The 26,269-nt window shown below is 47.4% G+C and overlaps 1 protein-coding gene across 1 annotated transcript; it reads left to right on the forward strand.

Annotated features, from left to right (window-relative positions):
* ndor1 (NADPH dependent diflavin oxidoreductase 1) lies at positions 1–26,244 on the forward strand. The gene is made up of 15 exons (XM_079257058.1): positions 1–90; positions 667–803; positions 2,028–2,105; positions 16,298–16,395; positions 16,482–16,580; positions 18,730–18,831; positions 18,918–19,121; positions 19,196–19,323; positions 19,822–20,033; positions 21,030–21,137; positions 21,258–21,372; positions 21,483–21,629; positions 21,711–21,829; positions 21,919–22,013; positions 23,083–26,244. The coding sequence occupies exons 2-15, from the start codon at positions 669–671 to the stop codon at positions 23,225–23,227; spliced, it is 1,785 nt and encodes a 594-aa protein (XP_079113184.1). The 5' UTR covers positions 1–90; positions 667–668; the 3' UTR covers positions 23,228–26,244.
* Positions 26,245–26,269: the final 25 nt, after the last annotated feature.

The raw sequence follows: 26,269 nt of genomic DNA on the forward strand, positions 1-26,269 counted from the left end.
GTCGTAATTAGGGTGAACTTTGTTATTTAATGAGGTTTTTTCCCCTCATATTTCGTTTCTTTTAAGGGTTTTTTCATCAAGGCAACAGCAGTGAGTGTCACTTTTGGTCTGTTTACCCTTATTTTTTATTTTTACAAGAAAAATAAGCGCATAAAAATTAATTTTACTGCGTTTTTGTGTCATTTAGTTAGCTGCTAGCTAGCTGTTAGCCACTGAACTCTTATTTAAAACATTCACTGTTTTCTGGAAATATGGGTTATAATAGTTCACGTACTTTGTAGCTGAAAGCAAAATGGACTTTTTCCTGAAAAATAACACTTATTATATGCCACATATTGCTCTGCTATGACGTCATATCTCCATAAACAACATGCCGTTATTATACAGTATAGGCTACTTCCATGACGTCATATGCTGCCATGTGTATGACGTCATATTTCCATATTGGCATTTATATAAGGTTATACTTGCACAGACAGCCATGAATAAGATGTTATGTATAATTAGGTTTATTATTTGTATTCTGTGGATGTTAGAAATTCATTCTGACGTCATTCGTTACACTGGAAATATGTCCTGTTGTCATTCCTTCTGATGGTTTTCAGCCAGCAATCATCCCAAGTGTTTTTCAGAAGAGAGGTTTTCTGGTTCTCGCCGTGTTTCCAGTCATGTTGCATCCTGCTCTGCTGATCCTGTATGGAAGCCAGACCGGTACCGCCCAGGACACGGCCCAAAGGATCGGCCGGCAGGCGCAGAGAAGACACCTGAAGGTTCAGCTTCTGCCTCTCGACAGCTACCATGTGGTGAGTAGAAACTGCAGATCTTTTCCTTCTTTTCACAGACAAAACAAACGGGGATGTTGGACCAGTCGTGAGGTTGAACTTGCTTCCAGTTAGGTGTCTGGCATCATGTTATCAGCTGTCTTCTCTTTAGTAAAACTAAAACATATATATTATCAGCTGTCTTCTCTTTAGTAAAACTAAAACATATATATTATCAGCTGTCTTCTCTTTAGTAAAACTAAAACATATATATTATCAGCTGTCTTCTCTTTAGTAAAACTAAAACATATATATTATCAGCTGTCTTCTCTTTAGTAAAACTAAAACATATATATTATCAGCTGTCTTCTCTTTAGTAAAACTAAAACATATATATTATCAGCTGTCTTCTCTTTAGTAAAACTAAAACATATATATTATCAGCTGTCTTCTCTTTAGTAAAACTAAAACATATATATTATCAGCTGTCTTCTCTTTAGTAAAACTAAAACATATATATTATCAGCTGTCTTCTCTTTAGTAAAACTAAAACATATATATTATCAGCTGTCTTCTCTTTAGTAAAACTAAAACATATATATTATCAGCTGTCTTCTCTTTAGTAAAACTAAAACATATATATTATCAGCTGTCTTCTCTTTAGTAAAACCAAAACATATATATTATCAGCTGTCTTCTCTTTAGTAAAACTAAAACAAATCATGTTTGCAGTAGTAGCATCTAGAAGCCCTGTCATGATAAGATCACCTTCTACCAGGATGCAGCAGAGATCGATGACTGAATAATTCCTGATGCAAACACACAGCATCAGGTGGAAAACGTGGAGATAGCGTGATGAAGTGGACATTCATGGCTTCCTGGATCCTCTGGGTCTTTAGTCAGGAGAGACAGAAGCAGTGGCAAACTGGACGTCTCAACAGACGACCTAAAAAGCAAAACTGCCATCATGGTGTGAATGTTACGCGCGAGGTTTTTGTCTGCTTTGAGTTTTAATCTTTGTACCCTGCGATGTCCCTTTGTTTTTTCATGTTATTTGTTTTCCTATCATCATGCAATCTGCAATAAACAAAGCTGTGTCAGGCATCCTGAAGAGAACACATTGATTTGCCTCCCACTTTGCAGGACCAGCGATGTGACTGTTGCACACGTATGTGCACACGTACACATATGTTAACCATGTTAACACGTATGTTGTGTCGACGAATGACATAAAGACTGATCTGGGTATTTACTGTGGTGCCACAGGCCAGCCTGATCTCAGAGCCTCTGGTTGTCTTTGTGTGTGCCACCACCGGACAAGGAGACCCTCCTGACAATATGAAGGTAAATAAAATAAAGATTTATTTGTAAAGCATCTTTTATATATTTAGCAGTGCAAAGTGATTCATGTATGAAAGGAATCGGATCAGGGATGACACAGAAGAGAAGGAACTAGACAATAAACAGTGATTAGCTCTAACTACGGGAGTGAAACTGAGCAGATTGTCTTTACTTCCATCATTCATCAGATGGTTTTATCTTCCAGACTGCAGTGGAAGACAGAAACCTGAGCGATGCTCCGCGTGCTAAACGCCTTTCAGGACGGAGCCGTCAGTGTAGATCAGTTAGTTTGGCAGTTTGGTCGATCATCATGAAGCAGCGGCGTCATGGGGAGGAAAGTGGAAGTGGAGATCGAGACTTTTAGATTCTGAGGAGGAAGAGAGAGGAAGAAGAGCAGGAGGATGTATGATGAAGAGGAGGTGGAGGATGTATGATGAAGAGGAGGCGGAGGATGTATGAGGAAGAGGAGCAGGAGGATGTATGATGAAGAGGAGGCGGAGGATGTATGAGGAAGAGGAGCAGGAGGATGTATGATGAAGAGGAGCAGGAGGATGTATGATGAAGAGGAGGCGGAGGATGTATGATGAAGAGGAGCAGGAGGATGTATGATGAAGAGGAGGCGGAGGATGTATGATGAAGAGGAGGTGGAGGATGTATGATGAAGAGGAGGCGGAGGATGTATGATGAAGAGGAGCAGGAGGATGTATGATGAAGAGGAGGCGGAGGATGTATGATGAAGAGGAGGCGGAGGATGTATGATGAAGAGGAGCAGGAGGATGTATGATGAAGAGGAGCAGGAGGATGTATGATGAAGAGGAGGCGGAGGATGTATGATGAAGAGGAGGCGGAGGATGTATGATGAAGAGGAGGTGGAGGATGTATGATGAAGAGGAGCAGGAGGATGTATGATGAAGAGGAGGCGGAGGATGTATGATGAAGAGGAGGTGGAGGATGTATGATGAAGAGGAGCAGGAGGATGTATGATGAAGAGGAGCAGGAGGATGTATGATGAAGAGGAGCAGGAGGATGTATGATGAAGAGGAGCAGGAGGATGTATGATGAAGAGGAGCAGGAGGATGTATGATGAAGAGGAGCAGGAGGATGTATGATGAAGAGGAGCAGGAGGATGTATGATGAAGAGGAGCAGGAGGATGTATGAGGAAGAGGAGGTGGAGGATGTATGATGAAGAGGAGGTGGAGGATGTATGATGAAGAGGAGCAGGAGGATGTATGATGAAGAGGAGGCGGAGGATGTATGATGAAGAGGAGGCGGAGGATGTATGATGAAGAGGAGGCGGAGGATGTATGATGAAGAGGAGGCGGAGGATGTATGATGAAGAGGAGGTGGAGGATGTATGATGAAGAGGAGGTGGAGGATGTATGAGGAAGAGGAGGCGGAGGATGTATGATGAAGAGGAGGCGGAGGATGTATGATGAAGAGGAGGTGGAGGATGTATGATGAAGAGGAGGTGGAGGATGTATGATGAAGAGGAGGTGGAGGATGTATGATGAAGAGGAGGTGGAGGATGTATGATGAAGAGGAGGTGGAGGATGTATGATGAAGAGGAGGTGGAGGATGTATGATGAAGAGGAGGTGGAGGATGTATGATGAAGAGGAGGCGGAGGATGTATGATGAAGAGGAGGTGGAGGATGTATGATGAAGAGGAGGTGGAGGATGTATGATGAAGAGGAGGCGGAGGATGTATGATGAAGAGGAGGTGGAGGATGTATGATGAAGAGGAGGTGGAGGATGTATGATGAAGAGGAGGTGGAGGATGTATGATGAAGAGGAGGCGGAGGATGTATGATGAAGAGGAGGTGGAGGATGTATGATGAAGAGGAGGTGGAGGATGTATGATGAAGAGGAGGTGGAGGATGTATGATGAAGAGGAGGTGGAGGATGTATGATGAAGAGGAGGTGGAGGATGTATGATGAAGAGGAGGCGGAGGATGTATGATGAAGAGGAGGCGGAGGATGTATGATGAAGAGGAGGCGGAGGATGTATGATGAAGAGGAGGCGGAGGATGTATGATGAAGAGGAGGTGGAGGATGTATGATGAAGAGGAGCAGGAGGATGTATGATGAAGAGGAGCAGGAGGATGTATGATGAAGAGGAGCAGGAGGATGTATGATGAAGAGGAGCAGGAGGATGTATGATGAAGAGGAGCAGGAGGATGTATGATGAAGAGGAGGCGGAGGATGTATGATGAAGAGGAGCAGGAGGATGTATGATGAAGAGGAGGTGGAGGATGTATGATGAAGAGGAGGTGGAGGATGTATGATGAAGAGGAGCAGGAGGATGTATGATGAAGAGGAGCAGGAGGATGTATGATGAAGAGGAGGTGGAGGATGTATGATGAAGAGGAGGCGGAGGATGTATGATGAAGAGGAGGCGGAGGATGTATGATGAAGAGGAGGCGGAGGATGTATGATGAAGAGGAGCAGGAGGATGTATGATGAAGAGGAGGCGGAGGATGTATGATGAAGAGGAGGCGGAGGATGTATGATGAAGAGGAGGTGGAGGATGTATGATGAAGAGGAGGTGGAGGATGTATGATGAAGAGGAGGTGGAGGATGTATGATGAAGAGGAGGCGGAGGATGTTTGATGAAGAGGAGGCGGAGGATGTATGATGAAGAGGAGCAGGAGGATGTATGATGAAGAGGAGCAGGAGGATGTATGATGAAGAGGAGCAGGAGGATGTATGATGAAGAGGAGCAGGAGGATGTATGATGAAGAGGAGGTGGAGGATGTATGATGAAGAGGAGGTGGAGGATGTATGATGAAGAGGAGGCGGAGGATGTATGATGAAGAGGAGCAGGAGGATGTATGATGAAGAGGAGGCGGAGGATGTATGATGAAGAGGAGGTGGAGGATGTATGATGAAGAGGAGGTGGAGGATGTTTGATGAAGAGGAGGCGGAGGATGTATGATGAAGAGGAGGTGGAGGATGTATGATGAAGAGGAGGTGGAGGATGTATGATGAAGAGGAGGTGGAGGATGTATGATGAAGAGGAGGCGGAGGATGTTTGATGAAGAGGAGGCGGAGGATGTATGATGAAGAGGAGGTGGAGGATGTTTGATGAAGAGGAGGCGGAGGATGTATGATGAAGAGGAGGCGGAGGATGTATGATGAAGAGGAGCAGGAGGATGTATGATGAAGAGGAGGCGGAGGATGTATGATGAAGAGGAGGCGGAGGATGTATGATGAAGAGGAGCAGGAGGATGTATGATGAAGAGGAGGCGGAGGATGTATGATGAAGAGGAGGCGGAGGATGTATGATGAAGAGGAGCAGGAGGATGTATGATGAAGAGGAGGCGGAGGATGTATGATGAAGAGGAGGTGGAGGATGTATGATGAAGAGGAGGTGGAGGATGTATGATGAAGAGGAGCAGGAGGATGTATGATGAAGAGGAGGCGGAGGATGTATGATGAAGAGGAGGCGGAGGATGTATGATGAAGAGGAGGCGGAGGATGTATGATGAAGAGGAGGCGGAGGATGTATGATGAAGAGGAGCAGGAGGATGTATGATGAAGAGGAGGTGGAGGATGTATGATGAAGAGGAGGCGGAGGATGTATGATGAAGAGGAGGCGGAGGATGTATGATGAAGAGGAGGCGGAGGATGTATGATGAAGAGGAGGCGGAGGATGTATGATGAAGAGGAGGCGGAGGATGTATGATGAAGAGGAGGTGGAGGATGTATGATGAAGAGGAGGCGGAGGATGTATGATGAAGAGGAGCAGGAGGATGTATGATGAAGAGGAGGCGGAGGATGTATGATGAAGAGGAGGTGGAGGATGTATGATGAAGAGGAGGCGGAGGATGTATGATGAAGAGGAGGTGGAGGATGTATGATGAAGAGGAGGCGGAGGATGTATGATGAAGAGGAGGTGGAGGATGTATGATGAAGAGGAGCAGGAGGATGTATGATGAAGAGGAGGCGGAGGATGTATGATGAAGAGGAGGCGGAGGATGTATGATGAAGAGGAGGCGGAGGATGTATGATGAAGAGGAGGCGGAGGATGTATGAGGAAGAGGAGGCGGAGGATGTATGATGAAGAGGAGGCGGAGGATGTATGATGAAGAGGAGGCGGAGGATGTATGATGAAGAGGAGGTGGAGGATGTATGATGAAGAGGAGGCCGAGGATGTATGATGAAGAGGAGGCGGAGGATGTATGATGAAGAGGAGGCGGAGGATGTATGATGAAGAGGAGGCGGAGGATGTATGATGAAGAGGAGGTGGAGGATGTATGATGAAGAGGAGGCGGAGGATGTATGATGAAGAGGAGGCGGAGGATGTATGATGAAGAGGAGGCGGAGGATGTATGATGAAGAGGAGCAGGAGGATGTATGATGAAGAGGAGCAGGAGGATGTATGATGAAGAGGAGGTGGAGGATGTATGATGAAGAGGAGCAGGAGGATGTATGATGAAGAGGAGCAGGAGGATGTATGATGAAGAGGAGCAGGAGGATGTATGATGAAGAGGAGGTGGAGGATGTATGATGAAGAGGAGGTGGAGGATGTATGATGAAGAGGAGGCGGAGGATGTATGATGAAGAGGAGCAGGAGGATGTATGATGAAGAGGAGGCGGAGGATGTATGATGAAGAGGAGGCGGAGGATGTATGATGAAGAGGAGGCGGAGGATGTATGATGAAGAGGAGCAGGAGGATGTATGATGAAGAGGAGGCGGAGGATGTATGATGAAGAGGAGCAGGAGGATGTATGATGAAGAGGAGCAGGAGGATGTATGATGAAGAGGAGGTGGAGGATGTATGATGAAGAGGAGCAGGAGGATGTATGATGAAGAGGAGCAGGAGGATGTATGATGAAGAGGAGCAGGAGGATGTATGATGAAGAGGAGGCGGAGGATGTATGATGAAGAGGAGGCGGAGGATGTATGATGAAGAGGAGGCGGAGGATGTATGATGAAGAGGAGGCGGAGGATGTATGATGAAGAGGAGCAGGAGGATGTATGATGAAGAGGAGCAGGAGGATGTATGATGAAGAGGAGGTGGAGGATGTATGATGAAGAGGAGCAGGAGGATGTATGATGAAGAGGAGGCGGAGGATGTATGATGAAGAGGAGGCGGAGGATGTATGATGAAGAGGAGCAGGAGGATGTATGATGAAGAGGAGCAGGAGGATGTATGATGAAGAGGAGCAGGAGGATGTATGATGAAGAGGAGCAGGAGGATGTATGATGAAGAGGAGGCGGAGGATGTATGATGAAGAGGAGCAGGAGGATGTATGATGAAGAGGAGCAGGAGGATGTATGATGAAGAGGAGGTGGAGGATGTATGATGAAGAGGAGCAGGAGGATGTATGATGAAGAGGAGCAGGAGGATGTATGATGAAGAGGAGGTGGAGGATGTATGATGAAGAGGAGCAGGAGGATGTATGATGAAGAGGAGGCGGAGGATGTATGATGAAGAGGAGGCGGAGGATGTATGATGAAGAGGAGGCGGAGGATGTATGATGAAGAGGAGGCGGAGGATGTATGATGAAGAGGAGCAGGAGGATGTATGATGAAGAGGAGGTGGAGGATGTATGATGAAGAGGAGCAGGAGGATGTATGATGAAGAGGAGCAGGAGGATGTATGATGAAGAGGAGGCGGAGGATGTATGATGAAGAGGAGGCGGAGGATGTATGATGAAGAGGAGGCGGAGGATGTATGATGAAGAGGAGGCGGAGGATGTATGATGAAGAGGAGCAGGATGATGTATGATGAAGAGGAGCAGGAGGATGTATGATGAAGAGGAGCAGGAGGATGTATGATGAAGAGGAGGCGGAGGATGTATGATGAAGAGGAGGCGGAGGATGTATGATGAAGAGGAGGCGGAGGATGTATGATGAAGAGGAGGCGGAGGATGTATGATGAAGAGGAGGCGGAGGATGTATGATGAAGAGGAGGCGGAGGATGTATGATGAAGAGGAGGCGGAGGATGTATGATGAAGAGGAGGCGGAGGATGTATGATGAAGAGGAGGCGGAGGATGTATGATGAAGAGGAGGCGGAGGATGTATGATGAAGAGGAGGCGGAGGATGTATGATGAAGAGGAGGCGGAGGATGTATGATGAAGAGGAGCAGGAGGATGTATGATGAAGAGGAGCAGGAGGATGTATGATGAAGAGGAGGCGGAGGATGTATGATGAAGAGGAGCAGGAGGATGTATGATGAAGAGGAGCAGGAGGATGTATGATGAAGAGGAGGCGGAGGATGTATGATGAAGAGGAGCAGGAGGATGTATGATGAAGAGGAGCAGGAGGATGTATGATGAAGAGGAGCAGGAGGATGTATGATGAAGAGGAGCAGGAGGATGTATGATGAAGAGGAGCAGGAGGATGTATGATGAAGAGGAGGTGGAGGATGTATGATGAAGAGGAGCAGGAGGATGTATGATGAAGAGGAGGTGGAGGATGTATGATGAAGAGGAGCAGGAGGATGTATGATGAAGAGGAGGCGGAGGATGTATGATGAAGAGGAGGCGGAGGATGTATGATGAAGAGGAGGCGGAGGATGTATGATGAAGAGGAGGCGGAGGATGTATGATGAAGAGGAGGCGGAGGATGTATGAGGAAGAGGAGGCGGAGGATGTATGATGAAGAGGAGCAGGAGGATGTATGATGAAGAGGAGGTGGAGGATGTATGATGAAGAGGAGGTGGAGGATGTATGATGAAGAGGAGCAGGAGGATGTATGATGAAGAGGAGCAGGAGGATGTATGATGAAGAGGAGGTGGAGGATGTATGATGAAGAGGAGGTGGAGGATGTATGATGAAGAGGAGCAGGAGGATGTATGATGAAGAGGAGGCGGAGGATGTATGATGAAGAGGAGGCGGAGGATGTATGATGAAGAGGAGCAGGATGATGTATGATGAAGAGGAGCAGGAGGATGTATGATGAAGAGGAGCAGGAGGATGTATGATGAAGAGGAGGCGGAGGATGTATGATGAAGAGGAGGCGGAGGATGTATGATGAAGAGGAGGCGGAGGATGTATGATGAAGAGGAGGCGGAGGATGTATGATGAAGAGGAGGCGGAGGATGTATGATGAAGAGGAGGCGGAGGATGTATGATGAAGAGGAGGCGGAGGATGTATGATGAAGAGGAGGCGGAGGATGTATGATGAAGAGGAGGCGGAGGATGTATGATGAAGAGGAGGCGGAGGATGTATGATGAAGAGGAGGCGGAGGATGTATGATGAAGAGGAGCAGGAGGATGTATGATGAAGAGGAGCAGGAGGATGTATGATGAAGAGGAGGCGGAGGATGTATGATGAAGAGGAGCAGGAGGATGTATGATGAAGAGGAGCAGGAGGATGTATGATGAAGAGGAGGCGGAGGATGTATGATGAAGAGGAGCAGGAGGATGTATGATGAAGAGGAGCAGGAGGATGTATGATGAAGAGGAGCAGGAGGATGTATGATGAAGAGGAGCAGGAGGATGTATGATGAAGAGGAGCAGGAGGATGTATGATGAAGAGGAGGTGGAGGATGTATGATGAAGAGGAGCAGGAGGATGTATGATGAAGAGGAGGTGGAGGATGTATGATGAAGAGGAGGTGGAGGATGTATGATGAAGAGGAGGCGGAGGATGTATGATGAAGAGGAGGCGGAGGATGTATGATGAAGAGGAGGCGGAGGATGTATGATGAAGAGGAGGCGGAGGATGTATGATGAAGAGGAGGCGGAGGATGTATGAGGAAGAGGAGGTGGAGGATGTATGATGAAGAGGAGCAGGAGGATGTATGATGAAGAGGAGGTGGAGGATGTATGATGAAGAGGAGGTGGAGGATGTATGATGAAGAGGAGCAGGAGGATGTATGATGAAGAGGAGCAGGAGGATGTATGATGAAGAGGAGGTGGAGGATGTGTGATGAAGAGGAGGTGGAGGATGTGTGATGAAGAGGAGCAGGAGGATGTATGATGAAGAGGAGGCGGAGGATGTATGATGAAGAGGAGGCGGAGGATGTATGATGAAGAGGAGGCGGAGGATGTATGATGAAGAGGAGGCGGAGGATGTATGATGAAGAGGAGCAGGAGGATGTATGATGAAGAGGAGGCGGAGGATGTATGATGAAGAGGAGGCGGAGGATGTATGATGAAGAGGAGGCGGAGGATGTATGATGAAGAGGAGGCGGAGGATGTATGATGAAGAGGAGGCGGAGGATGTATGATGAAGAGGAGGCGGAGGATGTATGATGAAGAGGCGGAGGATGTATGAGGAAGAGGAGGCGGAGGATGTATGAGGAAGAGGAGGCGGAGGATGTATGATGAAGAGGAGGCGGAGGATGTATGATGAAGAGGAGGCGGAGGATGTATGATGAAGAGGAGGTGGAGGATGTATGATGAAGAGGAGGTGGAGGATGTATGATGAAGAGGAGCAGGAGGATGTATGATGAAGAGGAGCAGGAGGATGTATGATGAAGAGGAGGTGGAGGATGTATGATGAAGAGGAGCAGGAGGATGTATGATGAAGAGGAGCAGGAGGATGTATGATGAAGAGGAGCAGGAGGATGTATGATGAAGAGGAGCAGGAGGATGTATGATGAAGAGGAGGTGGAGGATGTATGATGAAGAGGAGCAGGAGGATGTATGATGAAGAGGAGGTGGAGGATGTATGATGAAGAGGAGGCGGAGGATGTATGATGAAGAGGAGGCGGAGGATGTATGATGAAGAGGAGCAGGAGGATGTATGATGAAGAGGAGGCGGAGGATGTATGATGAAGAGGAGGCGGAGGATGTATGATGAAGAGGAGCAGGAGGATGTATGATGAAGAGGAGGCGGAGGATGTATGATGAAGAGGAGGCGGAGGATGTATGATGAAGAGGAGCAGGAGGATGTATGATGAAGAGGAGCAGGAGGATGTATGATGAAGAGGAGGTGGAGGATGTATGATGAAGAGGAGGCGGAGGATGTATGATGAAGAGGAGGTGGAGGATGTATGATGAAGAGGAGCAGGAGGATGTATGATGAAGAGGAGCAGGAGGATGTATGATGAAGAGGAGGTGGAGGATGTATGATGAAGAGGAGGTGGAGGATGTATGATGAAGAGGAGCAGGAGGATGTATGATGAAGAGGAGCAGGAGGATGTATGATGAAGAGGAGCAGGAGGATGTATGATGAAGAGGAGCGGGAGGATGTATGATGAAGAGGAGGGGGAGGATGTATGATGAAGAGGAGGCGGAGGATGTATGATGAAGAGGAGGCGGAGGATGTATGATGAAGAGGAGGCGGAGGATGTATGATGAAGAGGAGGCGGAGGATGTATGATGAAGAGGAGCAGGAGGATGTATGATGAAGAGGAGCAGGAGGATGTATGATGAAGAGGAGGTGGAGGATGTATGATGAAGAGGAGGTGGAGGATGTATGATGAAGAGGAGCAGGAGGATGTATGATGAAGAGGAGCAGGAGGATGTATGATGAAGAGGAGGCGGAGGATGTATGATGAAGAGGAGGCGGAGGATGTATGATGAAGAGGAGGCGGAGGATGTATGATGAAGAGGAGGTGGAGGATGTATGATGAAGAGGAGCAGGAGGATGTATGATGAAGAGGAGCAGGAGGATGTATGATGAAGAGGAGGTGGAGGATGTATGATGAAGAGGAGGTGGAGGATGTATGATGAAGAGGAGCAGGAGGATGTATGATGAAGAGGAGCAGGAGGATGTATGATGAAGAGGAGCAGGAGGATGTATGATGAAGAGGAGCAGGAGGATGTATGATGAAGAGGAGCAGGAGGATGTATGATGAAGAGGAGGCGGAGGATGTATGATGAAGAGGAGGCGGAGGATGTATGATGAAGAGGAGCAGGAGGATGTATGATGAAGAGGAGGCGGAGGATGTATGATGAAGAGGAGCAGGAGGATGTATGATGAAGAGGAGCAGGAGGATGTATGATGAAGAGGAGGCGGAGGATGTATGATGAAGAGGAGGCGGAGGATGTATGATGAAGAGGAGGCGGAGGATGTATGATGAAGAGGAGCAGGAGGATGTATGATGAAGAGGAGCAGGAGGATGTATGATGAAGAGGAGGCGGAGGATGTATGATGAAGAGGAGGCGGAGGATGTATGATGAAGAGGAGCAGGAGGATGTATGATGAAGAGGAGCAGGAGGATGTATGATGAAGAGGAGGCGGAGGATGTATGATGAAGAGGAGGCGGAGGATGTATGATGAAGAGGAGGCGGAGGATGTATGATGAAGAGGAGGTGGAGGATGTATGATGAAGAGGAGGCGGAGGATGTATGATGAAGAGGAGGCGGAGGATGTATGATGAAGAGGAGGCGGAGGATGTATGATGAAGAGGAGCAGGAGGATGTATGATGAAGAGGAGGTGGAGGATGTATGATGAAGAGGAGCAGGAGGATGTATGATGAAGAGGAGCAGGAGGATGTATGATGAAGAGGAGGCGGAGGATGTATGATGAAGAGGAGGCGGAGGATGTATGATGAAGAGGAGGCGGAGGATGTATGATGAAGAGGAGGCGGAGGATGTATGATGAAGAGGAGCAGGAGGATGTATGATGAAGAGGAGGTGGAGGATGTATGATGAAGAGGAGCAGGAGGATGTATGATGAAGAGGAGCAGGAGGATGTATGATGAAGAGGAGCAGGAGGATGTATGATGAAGAGGAGCAGGAGGATGTATGATGAAGAGGAGGCGGAGGATGTATGATGAAGAGGAGCAGGAGGATGTATGATGAAGAGGAGCAGGAGGATGTATGATGAAGAGGAGCAGGAGGATGTATGATGAAGAGGAGCAGGAGGATGTATGATGAAGAGGAGGCGGAGGATGTATGATGAAGAGGAGGCGGAGGATGTATGATGAAGAGGAGGTGGAGGATGTATGATGAAGAGGAGCAGGAGGATGTATGATGAAGAGGAGCAGGAGGATGTATGATGAAGAGGAGCAGGAGGATGTATGATGAAGAGGAGCAGGAGGATGTATGATGAAGAGGAGCAGGAGGATGTATGATGAAGAGGAGGTGGAGGATGTATGATGAAGAGGAGGCGGAGGATGTATGATGAAGAGGAGCAGGAGGATGTATGATGAAGAGGAGCAGGAGGATGTATGATGAAGAGGAGCAGGAGGATGTATGATGAAGAGGAGCAGGAGGATGTATGATGAAGAGGAGCAGGAGGATGTATGATGAAGAGGAGCAGGAGGATGTATGATGAAGAGGAGCAGGAGGATGTATGATGAAGAGGAGGCGGAGGATGTATGATGAAGAGGAGGCGGAGGATGTATGATGAAGAGGAGGTGGAGGATGTATGATGAAGAGGAGGTGGAGGATGTATGATGAAGAGGAGGCGGAGGATGTATGATGAGGAGGCGGAGGATGTATGATGAAGAGGAGGCGGAGGATGTATGATGAAGAGGAGGCGGAGGATGTATGATGAAGAGGAGGCGGAGGATGTATGATGAAGAGGAGCAGGAGGATGTATGATGAAGAGGAGGCGGAGGATGTATGATGAAGAGGAGGCGGAGGATGTATGATGAAGAGGAGCAGGAGGATGTATGATGAAGAGGAGGCGGAGGATGTATGATGAAGAGGAGGCGGAGGATGTATGATGAAGAGGAGGCGGAGGATGTATGATGAAGAGGAGGCGGAGGATGTATGATGAAGAGGAGGCGGAGGATGTATGATGAAGAGGAGGCGGAGGATGTATGATGAAGAGGAGGCGGAGGATGTATGATGAAGAGGAGGCGGAGGATGTATGATGAAGAGGAGCAGGAGGATGTATGATGAAGAGGAGCAGGAGGATGTATGATGAAGAGGAGCAGGAGGATGTATGATGAAGAGGAGCAGGAGGATGTATGATGAAGAGGAGGCGGAGGATGTATGATGAAGAGGAGGCGGAGGATGTATGATGAAGAGGAGGCGGAGGATGTATGATGAAGAGGAGGCGGAGGATGTATGATGAAGAGGAGGCGGAGGATGTATGATGAAGAGGAGGCGGAGGATGTATGATGAAGAGGAGGCGGAGGATGTATGATGAAGAGGAGGCGGAGGATGTATGATGAAGAGGAGGCGGAGGATGTATGATGAAGAGGAGGCGGAGGATGTATGATGAAGAGGAGGCGGAGGATGTATGATGAAGAGGAGGCGGAGGATGTATGATGAAGAGGAGGCGGAGGATGTATGATGAAGAGGAGGCGGAGGATGTATGATGAAGAGGAGGCGGAGGATGTATGATGAAGAGGAGGCGGAGGATGTATGATGAAGAGGAGGCGGAGGATGTATGATGAAGAGGAGCAGGAGGATGTATGATGAAGAGGAGGCGGAGGATGTTTGATGAAGAGGAGGCGGAGGATGTATGATGAAGAGGAGGCGGAGGATGTATGATGAAGAGGAGGCGGAGGATGTATGATGAAGAGGAGGCGGAGGATGTATGATGAAGAGGAGGCGGAGGATGTATGATGAAGAGGAGGTGGAGGATGTATGATGAAGAGGAGCAGGAGGATGTATGATGAAGAGGAGCTGGAGGATGTATGATGAAGAGGAGCAGGAGGATGTATGATGAAGAGGAGCAGGAGGATGTATGATGAAGAGGAGCAGGAGGATGTATGATGAAGAGGAGCAGGAGGATGTATGATGAAGAGGAGCAGGAGGATGTATGATGAAGAGGAGGCGGAGGATGTATGATGAAGAGGAGGCGGAGGATGTATGATGAAGAGGAGGCGGAGGATGTATGATGAAGAGGAGGCGGAGGATGTATGATGAAGAGGAGGCGGAGGATGTATGATGAAGAGGAGGCGGAGGATGTATGATGAAGAGGAGGTGGAGGATGTATGATGAAGAGGAGCAGGAGGATGTATGATGAAGAGGAGCAGGAGGATGTATGATGAAGAGGAGGCGGAGGATGTATGATGAAGAGGAGGCGGAGGATGTATGATGAAGAGGAGCAGGAGGATGTATGATGAAGAGGAGGCGGAGGATGTATGATGAAGAGGAGCAGGAGGATGTATGATGAAGAGGAGGCGGAGGATGTATGATGAAGAGGAGCAGGAGGATGTATGATGAAGAGGAGGTGGAGGATGTATGATGAAGAGGAGGTGGAGGATGTATGATGAAGAGGAGGTGGAGGATGTATGATGAAGAGGAGGTGGAGGATGTATGATGAAGAGGAGCAGGAGGATGTATGATGAAGAGGAGGTGGAGGATGTATGATGAAGAGGAGGTGGAGGATGTATGATGAAGAGGAGGTGGAGGATGTATGATGAAGAGGAGGTGGAGGATGTATGATGAAGAGGAGCAGGAGGATGTATGATGAAGAGGAGGTGGAGGATGTATGATGAAGAGGAGGTGGAGGATGTATGAAAGGAAGGAAAAGAGAGGGAAGTTTGAAGAAAAGCACTTCGGACATGATTTCTTCCAGTCAAGTCTTGTTTAGCGTCGTAGAAGAAACTTAAAACGTTCAACCATGTGTCCCTTTTATCCGTTTTCCATGTTTCCCTGCTCCAACACACCTGGCTTCTATTACATGTCCAACAACTAGTTTTCTTTCCATCATTCTGATTTAGCTTGTTATTTCTGGTTCTCCTGACAGTCGATGGCTTCGATGCAGGGAACATGACTCCAATGTGCATATATGTGTATATATAGGCGGCTGTGGATGCGTACTTATGTATATGTATATGCATATGTATGTAGGTTGTTCGTTCTCTCTCATTCTTTCTGTCTCTCTTCTATCCTCTCTGGTCCAGTCCAGCTATACAAACCTTGTAATACAAACAATTATGCAAAATAAATAGAAAAATAAAAAAAGAATCCAGAATATTAAGGGGAGTATTGTATATTATAGATATAATTATCCCCTTGGCAAAGTTCATCATTCTCCTGGACAAGACAAATAAAGTGTCCAACAGCCAATGAAGTTTAATGACTAACTGATTGATTTGAGTCCCCCAGCATTAGACTAATGTTTGGGGGGAAAGTTCCACAGTTTCCCTTTAACAGTAATTCCATTAAACACAAAGTGTGTAAACGTCTGACTCTGAAGAAAGCACTCCATGTTTTCTCTCGTTATGGTGAGGTGAAACAGGAAAGTTCAGTCTGACTCACCTGATTGTGAGAAAAAGGTTTATTTAGGTCGATGGAAACTCGTGGTTTTCAGCTGTCTGTTGCAAGTCCATGTGATTGGATAAAAACATTCATCAATACCTGTTTTTGTTCATGTTTTCCAAGAATTTCTGGAGATTTCTCTTCAAGAAGTCTTTGCCTGTTGGGTCTTTGAGCCGACTTGGCTGTGCAGTTCTGGGCCTGGGGGATTCTTCCTACCCAAAGTTAGTCCTCCGTCAGTCATAGCAGCACGTATCCAGCATGACCCAGATTCAGCTTTTCTACAAACATCACTGTCTCTGTGTTATAGATTCAATTTTGTGGCGAAGAAGCTTCATAAGCGTCTTCTTCAGCTGGGTGCCAACATGCTAATACCTGTAGGGCTGGCCGATGATCAGCATGACCTGGGGTAAGATCGGGATCTGAACCGTTACTGGATAAGATCGGGATCTGTACCATTACTGGGTAAGATCGGGATCTGAACCGTTACTGGGGTAAGATCGGGATCTGTACCGTTACTGGGGTAAGATCGGGATCTGAACCATTACTGCGGTAAGATCGCGATCTGAACCGCTACTGGGGTAAGATCGGGATCTGAACCGTTACTGGGGTAAGATCGGGATCTGTACCGTTACTGGGTAAGATCGGGATCTGTACCGTTACTGGGGTAAGATCGGGATCTGTATCGTTACTGCGGTAAGATCGCGATCTGAACCGCTACTGGGGTAAGATCGGGATGTGAACCGTTACTGGGGTAAGATCGGGATCTGTACCGTTACTGGGGTAAGATCGGGATCTGTACCGTTACTGGGTAAGATCGGGATCTGTACCGTTACTGGGGTAAGATCGGGATCTGTACCGTTACTGGGTAAGATCGGGATCTGTACCGTTACTGGGGTAAGATCGGGATCTGTACCGTTACTGGGTAAGATCGGGATCTGAACCGTTACTGGGTAAGATCGGGATCTGAACCGTTACTGAGGTGAGATCGGGATCTGTACTGTTACTGAAGTGAGATCGGGATCTGTACTGTTACTGGGTAAGATCGGGATCTGAACCGTTACTGGGTAAGATCGGGATCTGAACCGTTACTGGGTAAGATCGGGATCTGAACCGTTACTGGGTAAGATCGGGATCTGTACCGTTACTGAGGTGAGATCGGGATGTGTACCGTTACTGGGGTAAGATCGGGATCTGTACCGTTACTGGGTAAGATCGGGATCTGAACCGTTACTGGGGTGAGATCGGGATCTGTACTGTTACTGAGGTGAGATCGGGATCTGTACCGTTACTTCGGGATCTGTACCGTTACTGGGTAAGATCGGGATCTGAACCGTTACTGGGTAAGATCGGGATCTGAACCGTTACTGGGGTAAGATCGGGATCTGTACCGTTACTGGGGTAAGATCGGGATGTGAACCGTTACTGGGGTAAGATCGGGATGTGAACCGTTACTGGGTAAGATCGGGATCTGAACCGTTACTGGGGTAAGATCGGGATGTGAACCGTTACTGGGGTAAGATCGGAATCTGTACCGTTACTGGGGTAAGATCGGGATGTGAACCGTTACTGGGGTAAGATCGGGATCTGTACCGTTACTGGGGTAAGATCGGGATCTGTACCGTTACTGGGGTAAGATCGGGATCTGAACCGTTACTGGGGTAAGATCGGGATCTGAACCGTTACTGGGTAAGATCGGGATGTGAACCGTTACTGGGTAAGATCGGGATCTGAACCGTTACTGGGGTAAGATCGGGATGTGAACCGTTACTGGGGTAAGATCGGAATCTGAACCGTTACTGGGTAAGATCGGGATCTGTACCGTTACTGGGGTAAGATCGGGATCTGTACCGTTACTGGGGTAAGATCGGGATCTGTACCGTTACTGGGGTCAGATCGGGATCTGTACCGTTACTGGGTAAGATCGGGATCTGAACCGTTACTGGGGTAAGATCGGGATGTGAACCGTTACTGGGGTAAGATCGGAATCTGAACCGTTACTGGGTAAGATCGGGATCTGTACCGTTACTGGGGTAAGATCGGGATCTGTACCGTTACTGGGTAAGATCGGGATCTGTACCGTTACTGGGGTAAGATCGGGATCTGTACCGTTACTGGGGTAAGATCGGGATCTGTACCGTTACTGGGGTCAGATCGGGATCTGAACCGTTACTGGGTAAGATCGGGATGTGAACCGTTACTGGGTAAGATCGGGATCTGAACCGTTACTGGGGTAAGATCGGGATCTGAACTGTTACTGGGGTAAGATCGGAATCTGTACCGTTACTGGGTAAGATCGGGATGTGAACCGTTACTGGGTAAGATCGGGATCTGAACCGTTACTGGGGTAAGATTGGGATCTGAACTGTTACTGGGGTAAGATCGGGATGTGAACCGTTACTGGGTAAGATCGGGATGTGAACCGTTACTGGGGTAAGATCGGGATCTGAAGACCTTGACTGGGTCTTGTTGTGGTCAGAATAAAATCTGATCTTCGTTGGGTTTGTTTTAAGAAGAAGAAGAAGAATGCGGTGTTTCTGTGTGTTTGCTTTATTCAGGCCGGATGCTGTGATTGAGCCATGGCTCGCCTCATTCTGGGAAAAGGTGTCGTCTCTGTTCCCGTCTCTGTCCAGCGTGGCTCCTCTTCGGGAGGACGAACCGTTAGTATTCCCTCGATTTGACGTGTGGTGTTTGGATGAGATGCTGAACGGTTTGTGTCATCATGTCTTCCTGTTTGTCCGTTTAGACTCCCTCCCACATACAGCTTCCAATTCCTGGACGGTGAGAGAGAAAGAAACCATGACAGGCTCAGCATCGACACGGACCAAGCCGTCCCCTGCCAGCTCCGCCCTTTTCCTGCCCGGATGGTGTCCAACAGGAGAGTTACGGAGCTGTCCCACTTCCAGGACGTCAGACACATCGAGTTGGACATCATTGGGTCTAACATCCAGTCAGTAATCTTAATCTGTTCCAGACTTCATACAATCTGCTGGACTCCTTCCTGTGACGGATGTCGTTGAGCAGGTTTGCTGCCGGGGATGTAGCGGTGATCCGTCCCCGTAACGCTCCAGAGGACGTTCACGACTTCTGCCAACTGCTGAGTCTGGATCCGGAGTCCAGCTTCATCCTGAGACCCACCGGCAGCTCTGCAGGTAGAGACATGCACCCTCTGTTCCGGTTCATCCGGTTTTACTCCGGTTTTCTGCCAGCGGACCGTCGGCAGGATAAAAACAGACAAACTGGAGTTGTTCTAGTTCATGTTATTGATGCCAGTTAGTGGCAGATTGTCGCAGTTGGGAATTCCTTTGTTGAGACAGCAGATGAACGAAGCCGCGTTTTACCGCTGACCGTTCAGCGGATCACACGTCCAAGCCGCAGCGATCTTTCTGGATTATAGGACAGTTGTTCCTGTTTTTCTTTTAAAGCATTAAAGCATGACTTCCTGCTGAAAGGCGGCGCCGTGGACCACCATCCAGCGTTTGGGTCATGACTGTCTGGAATGATAGACCTGAACTGATCTGATTGATTGAACAGATTGATTGATATCTCTTCCTGTCAGCTATGGAACAGAAAGCAGGCGGTCCGTTTTCCTCCCGGTCGCCGTGGTTGTTTTATCTGATGCTACATCCTGAAGTGACCTTTCTCCCCAGTTCCACACGGACTCCCTCAGCCCTGCACTGTGCGCCACCTGGTGGAGAGCTACCTGGACATCGCTGCTGTTCCTCGCCGCTCCTTTTTTGAGCTACTCGCCACGTTTTCCATCAATGAGCTGGAGCGGGAGAAGCTGGCGGAGTTCAGCTCAACGGCAGGCCAGGATGAGCTGCATAGCTACTGCAACCAACCCAGACGCACAGCGTTAGAGGTGACATGTTGCACATATCATCTCTCTTCTGTCTTTGTGCTTTTCTGTTTTTCCACAACGGACCCCAGGAGGAGCCGCTAAGCTAGCTGCTGCGAGCTAACGGGGATTCAAACAAATGAGTTTAATTCCTCTTTAATAAAATCTGCTTTAAATGGTCATTTTTCATCTCTTTAAACACCTAAATCCCATGAAAATAACTCTTCACATCTAAACTTTGTGGTTTATTCTCATTTTAAATCCGAACTGATTCATTCCTGCATCATGTAAACGTTTTGATTCAGATATCTTTTGCACATGCTCATTACTTCGTCCCCTTCGCCATGACGCACGTACTCCGAGCGGTCTTCTGCCTCCCGTCTCAGCTGCTAATTCACCGATATAAATAAACTCAAAGCAAAAACTGTTTTTATTGTTTGGTCTTCCATGTTGTCGCTGAAAAGAAAAGAAGTTTCTCCATCTGTACGTCACATTCGCCTCCGACCAATCAGAGCTCTGCTCCAATGCGGGGTTAAGCAAAGGCGAACAAACATGTTTTCCCACATCGGAATTACCGTTTCCATGGGAACACAAAGGAGAACACCGTAATTCAGAATGATTTCATTCCAAATGAAGAAACGTGCAGCATGTTTATGTCCGTACAGAGGCTGCTGCATGTTTCCATTGGAGAGTCAGGAGGTGACAGCATCATGATGTGGGAACTTGGCTTTCTTTGCTTCTACTGTTTGCTTTATGCTTCTCCTGTAAAATATACTTCTAATTTTGTTCTAGGATAAAATATACATAAAATATGCTGTTTAAAATATTTCTACTGCAGAATATGCCTATAATATACTTCTACTGTGCTTAAGAGTCCTTATGTTACACTTTTACTGCAGGATATTCTTATAAATATACATTATTAAACTGACTTATATACTTGTACTATAAAATAGCTCATACTTCTGTAGAATATACTTGTTAGGTGCATTTATCTGTGTTTGTGTTGTTTTCCTGCAGGTTTTAGCAGATTTCCCTCACACCACAGCAAACCTCAAAGTGGACTACCTCCTGGATCTTTTCCCACAAATCCAGCCTCGTTCGTTCTCCATCGCCTCCTCTCTGAAGGTAGCTCATTGGCTGGAGATGATTCCTTCTTCCTGTTAGGGGAACTGTGCTATCTGATGGAAAATGGAAACTAAACCTGCATGTATGCATGAGATGATGCAGAAAGCTTCACCTCTGCAGGCCCATCCGAACAGGATCCAGATCCTGGTAGCCGTGGTGAGGTACAAAACCAAGCTGTACAAACCCAGAAGAGGACTCTGCTCCAGCTGGTTAGCCTCTCTGGACCCCTCACAAGGTTTTTATTAATCTGATAACTTTAAATCTGATTCTACTTTCTTCTGGCTCTGATTTTCCACCACATTTTTCATGACATAGAGGATTTTAACCCTGTTCGGGATGTTGTAGGGGAGGTGTGTGTTCCTCTGTGTGTGAAGAAGGGAAGTCTGAGGTTCCCCAAGGAGAAGGAAACCCCGGTGATCATGGTTGGACCTGGAACTGGAGTGGCGCCCTTCAGGTCAGCTTTACAAGAGCGGATCGCTGAGGGGAAAACCGGTGAGGTCTTCATCTCTGTCGTCTCCGTGAGTTTTCTCCCTCCGCCTCTTCCTCACCTCTTCCTCTCATCTTCCTCTCTAGCAAACGTCCTGTTCTTTGGCTGCCGTTCTGAGTCCAAAGACTTCTACTTCCAGTCGGAGTGGGAGCTCATGATGAAGGCTGAACAGCTGCTCCTCTTCACCGCCTTCTCTCGGGACCAGGTCAGAACCACTGCTCACCTGACTGACTCCATTTCTCTAACTGGTCTCGGACGCGGTGACCACACTGTGTGACCTCTGGTGTGTTTCAGGAGGAGAAGATGTACGTTCAGCACCGTGTGAAGGAGCAGGCTGCTCTGATCTGGGACCTGATGATCAATAAAACCGCCTGTCTCTACATCGCTGGGTCAGTCAGTCCACTGGGTCACTTCCTGCTGTTATTGTTCTCATACTCACGGGTCACTTCCTGCTGTTAATGTTCTCATACTCCCGGGTCACTTCCTGCTGTTATTGTTCTCATACTCCCGGGTCACTTCCTGCTGTTATTGTTCTCATACTCCCGGGTCACTTACTGCTGTTAATGTTCCACATACTCCCGGGTCACTTACTGCTGTTAATGTTCCACATACTCCCGGGTCACTTACTGCTGTTAATCTTCTGATACTCCCGGGTCACTTCCTGCTGTTATTGTTCTCATACTCCCGGGTCACTTACTGCTGTTAATGTTCCACATACTCCCGGGTCACTTACTGCTGTTAATGTTCCACATACTCCCGGGTCACTTACTGCTGTTAATCTTCTGATACTCCCTGGTCACTTCCTGCTGTTAATGTTCCACATACTCCCGGGTCACTTACTGCTGTTAATGTTCCACATACTCCCGGGTCACTTACTGCTGTTAATCTTCTGATACTCCCGGGTCACTTCCTGCTGTTAATGTTCCACATACTCCCGGGTCACTTCCTGCTGTTAATGTTCTGATACTCCCTGGTCACTTCCTGCTGTTAATGTTCCACATACTCCCGGGCCACTTACTGCTGTTAATCTTCTGATACTCCCGGGTCACTTCCTGCTGTTAATGTTCCACATACTCCCGGGTCACTTCCTGCTGTTAATCTTCTGATACTCCCGGGTCACTTCCTGCTGTTAATGTTCCACATACTCCCGGGTCACTTCCTGCTGTTAATGTTCTCATCCTCCTAGGTCACTGACCAAACCTCGTCCCAGCCAAGGATCAAACTAGTGACCCAGGTGTCAATGCCACAGTGCTAACCACTATGCCACTGTGCAGCTCAGTTGCTTTATGTCCAGTCAAATGTAACGTTTTTCTCTTCAGCTCGTGTTCCTCTGCAGAATCATAACGATGATGATGATGATGGTGTCTTCATCAGCTCGTGTTCATGTTCCTCTGCAGAATCATAACGATGATGATGATGATGGTGTCTTCATCAGCTCGTGTTCATGTTTCTCTGCAGAAACGCCAAACAGATGCCGGCCAGCGTGTGTGATGCTGTGAAAGAAGCGTTCCAACAGGAAGGAGGCGTTTCTGCTGAGGAGGCAGAACAGATGCTGGCGGACATGGAGAAAACGGGTCGCCTGCAGATGGAGACCTGGTCCTGACCTGGAGATCTGGAGACCTGGTCCTGACCTGGAGATCTGGAGACCCGGTCCTGACCAGGAGACCCGGTCCTGACCAGGAGACCCGGTCCTGACCTGGAGACCCGGTCCTGACCAGGAGACCAAACGCAGAATATTTCTTTTATATGTAATGAAAGACAAACATTGATCCACCTTACGACACCATTCTAGATAGATCATGTGATCTTACACTCTCACCTGAACCTGAAGCTGTTTTTATTCTGGAAAACAATCTTCTATCCATGGTGACGCTGTCTGTACACACACACACACACACACACACACACACACACCAGGTGTTAAGTCAGTTGGCTGATATTAACATGCGTATGATACAAGAGCTGCAGGGATGTGAAGTATTTCCCACCTGAACCTGATGACCGCTTGCTCCACCTGCAGCAGCAGTAACTGCAACTCTGTGATGCCTGTTGAGTCTTTCATGTCGCTGATAAAAGGGAAGAAAGAGAAAGTCCAGGATGTAGGGATGAGCTCACTGCCAGAACCAACTCCCAGACCTCCAACCTCCCAACCCAGCCGATGATGGAACCACGGGGGCGAGGCCGGAGCCCACGGTATGAAGCAGCACAAGAGGACGAGATCCTGTTGGATGTCTCCCATGCCAGCGACTGGGACACTTAACTGGGACAAACTGCCAAGATGGACAATGTACTGGTTGGTACAGAGCACCTCCTCCTGGGGACTGACTAGATGAAGGAGGTGACAGGAGAAAGCAACCAAGCATGGGAGAAGATCTCGCGGTCATGTTCCTTCCAGAGGAGTCAAGTTGGAACCAGTCCAGCATGTGCAGATCCAGGAGTTGACCCAGTGTGTATTGGTTGGTTCTCCTCCCACCTGACGTGCATGTGTAAACGTGCACATCTCGGTGTGCATCATTCTCCAGAAGAAACATCTTCCAGTTAATTTACTGTTTGCTTGCAGTTTCAGGTAAAAGACTTTTCAGGTAGATCTCTGGCGTTCCTCTCAGGGGCCATGCTGTTCTGTTCACGTCTCTCGGACACGGGCTAGTGCACGTGTTTAGCAATTGGCAGAGAATAAACATAATGGAAAGTTTAGAAGCTAGTTAGCATTAGCAGCTCTACCAACTAAAAAGGCCGACTCATCATATGAACAATCAATAAGGTTTTTTTTCTTTTACCACATCATGTATGACAGAAAACACCTTTTCCTAATGTGGCCGGTGGTATTAGGCCCAAAAAGACAACGCCACCGTGGGAGTGACCCAAGGAAATCAGCTGTACAAGTTCAAGTACCCAGTAGACAAGTTCCACTCAAAATAATTCATTTAAAAGAAATTAAATAAAAACAACTAAAATCAGGGTGGTTTGACTGGCTGGTGATGAAACAGGCGGAAGGGAATAAAAAAAACATAGAAATAAAGAAAATATCAGAAATAAAAACACAACAAACAAAGATCACCCCAACAGAACATCACTCTGTGTGAGGATTGCATTCACACAGCAGTTGCCACCAAAACTTCTGTCCACCACCAGCAGCAAATGGTAAATTTAAAAAAACAAATAAAGAATGTCAATAAAAATACTAAAACACAAAAACAGTATAAAACAACTCTTGACATTTCAGAGTTTGATAGAAAACTGTCCTTTGCCGTGTTCGGTGCAGTCAGAACAGCTTAGATCACCGTCAAAGCGAAGCAGCTAATGGATCTGTGGACTGAGACGGGGCGGCGCTGTGTTTGGACCAGTTTCCAGTGGCAGCAGCACAATGTCTGGGTCCTCTGTCTCTAGAATCCTTTATCACCACTCTGACAAAAGCTGGAAGTAAAATTAGGCAAAGTTCCTTCCAAACCCGCCTTTACACCAGCAGCAGACAGAAGTTTAGGCCAGTTTGTCCATAATGAGATGCAGACTGCTTCAGCAGGGTGCACCAGTAAGCAGTGACCACTAAAGCAGCTTTTCTCCCCATTCTTTTCTAACAAGACGTTACTCCCACTAAACCTTTTATGTCACTTGAAGTGTTCGACACATTCAAGAGAAGCTGCTGTGAATTTAGTCGTTTCTAATTTTTGAGTAATTTAGCCTTTTGTACAAACTTAAACCGAGCCATTTGATTGGCCGTCGCAATCTGCTTCAGCAGGGTGCACCAGTAAGAGTGTCTGGCTGATAATGGACCCCAACACCTACTAAAGTGTGTGTGTGTGTGTGTGTGTTTCTGCCCACAGGCTGGGACAAAATGGTATGACCTGGAGGTTACTGCATGTTGTCATGAATTCAGACCCAGTAGTTCCTCTTTTCAGTCTCTCAGCATCATGTCGTCTACTTTCAGAAACTATGCTTGTCTCCGATTAGTTTCCATCCATTCATCCATCATCCTAACCGCTCAGTCTGATGAAGGGTATCGGGAAGCTGGAGCCTATCCCTGCGGTCTCTGGGCGAAAGGCAGGGGACACCCTGGACAGCTCACCAGTCCATCGCAGGGACACACAGAGACAAACAACCACTCACACTAGATTGGTTTTAATCTCTTATAATTTTTTAGTTTAAAAAGCTTTTCTGTATTTTATTTTAAAACATTCTCACTTGCTCTCATGTAGTAACAGCACATTTCTAGTTTGGCTGTTTTAATAGTTTATGTTGTTAAAGTGTGACATTCAGCCTTTTCTCGCAGCGTTTAGCGAGAGTTTGTCTGTTTTATGATGTAAATACACACGTTGTTTACCGTGTAAGAAAAATTGATTTATACATGATTTCAGAAGAAAAAGTCAGTAAAACCCAGAGCTCCAACAATACTGGGTCCAATACTGGTTTTTCTTCCCATAGTTCTTTGGTTGTGCACCGAGGGAACATCGCCATTCTGCATTAAAGTTCAACCTGACAGGCTCGATTCAGCTCTAAATCAGTTTTTATTTCCAGTTTCATACATTTCTACACATTTTTTTTCATGTTTATTGACATTCAACCACGTTAAAAGGACAAACCTTTAATCATGTTTCTGGTCTTTCCACCTTCTGTTCGCTCAGACACACTCAACAGCTGATTATCTGTA

This window comes from Telmatherina bonti, assembly GCF_933228915.1.
Source record: "Telmatherina bonti genome assembly, chromosome: 17".
Lineage (NCBI taxonomy): Eukaryota > Metazoa > Chordata > Actinopteri > Atheriniformes > Telmatherinidae > Telmatherina > Telmatherina bonti.

Excerpts from the sequence above, each read along its gene's own strand:
- ndor1 (XM_079257058.1), top strand. The coding sequence starts at position 669 with ATGTTGCATCCTGCTCTGCTGATCCTGTATGGAAGCCAGACCGGTACC. Across the intron at positions 18,832-18,917 it reads CCTCTTCGGGAGGACGAACC|ACTCCCTCCCACATACAGCT; the intron begins GTTAGTATTCCC and ends TTGTCCGTTTAG. Across the intron at positions 21,138-21,257 it reads CCATCGCCTCCTCTCTGAAG|GCCCATCCGAACAGGATCCA; the intron begins GTAGCTCATTGG and ends TCACCTCTGCAG.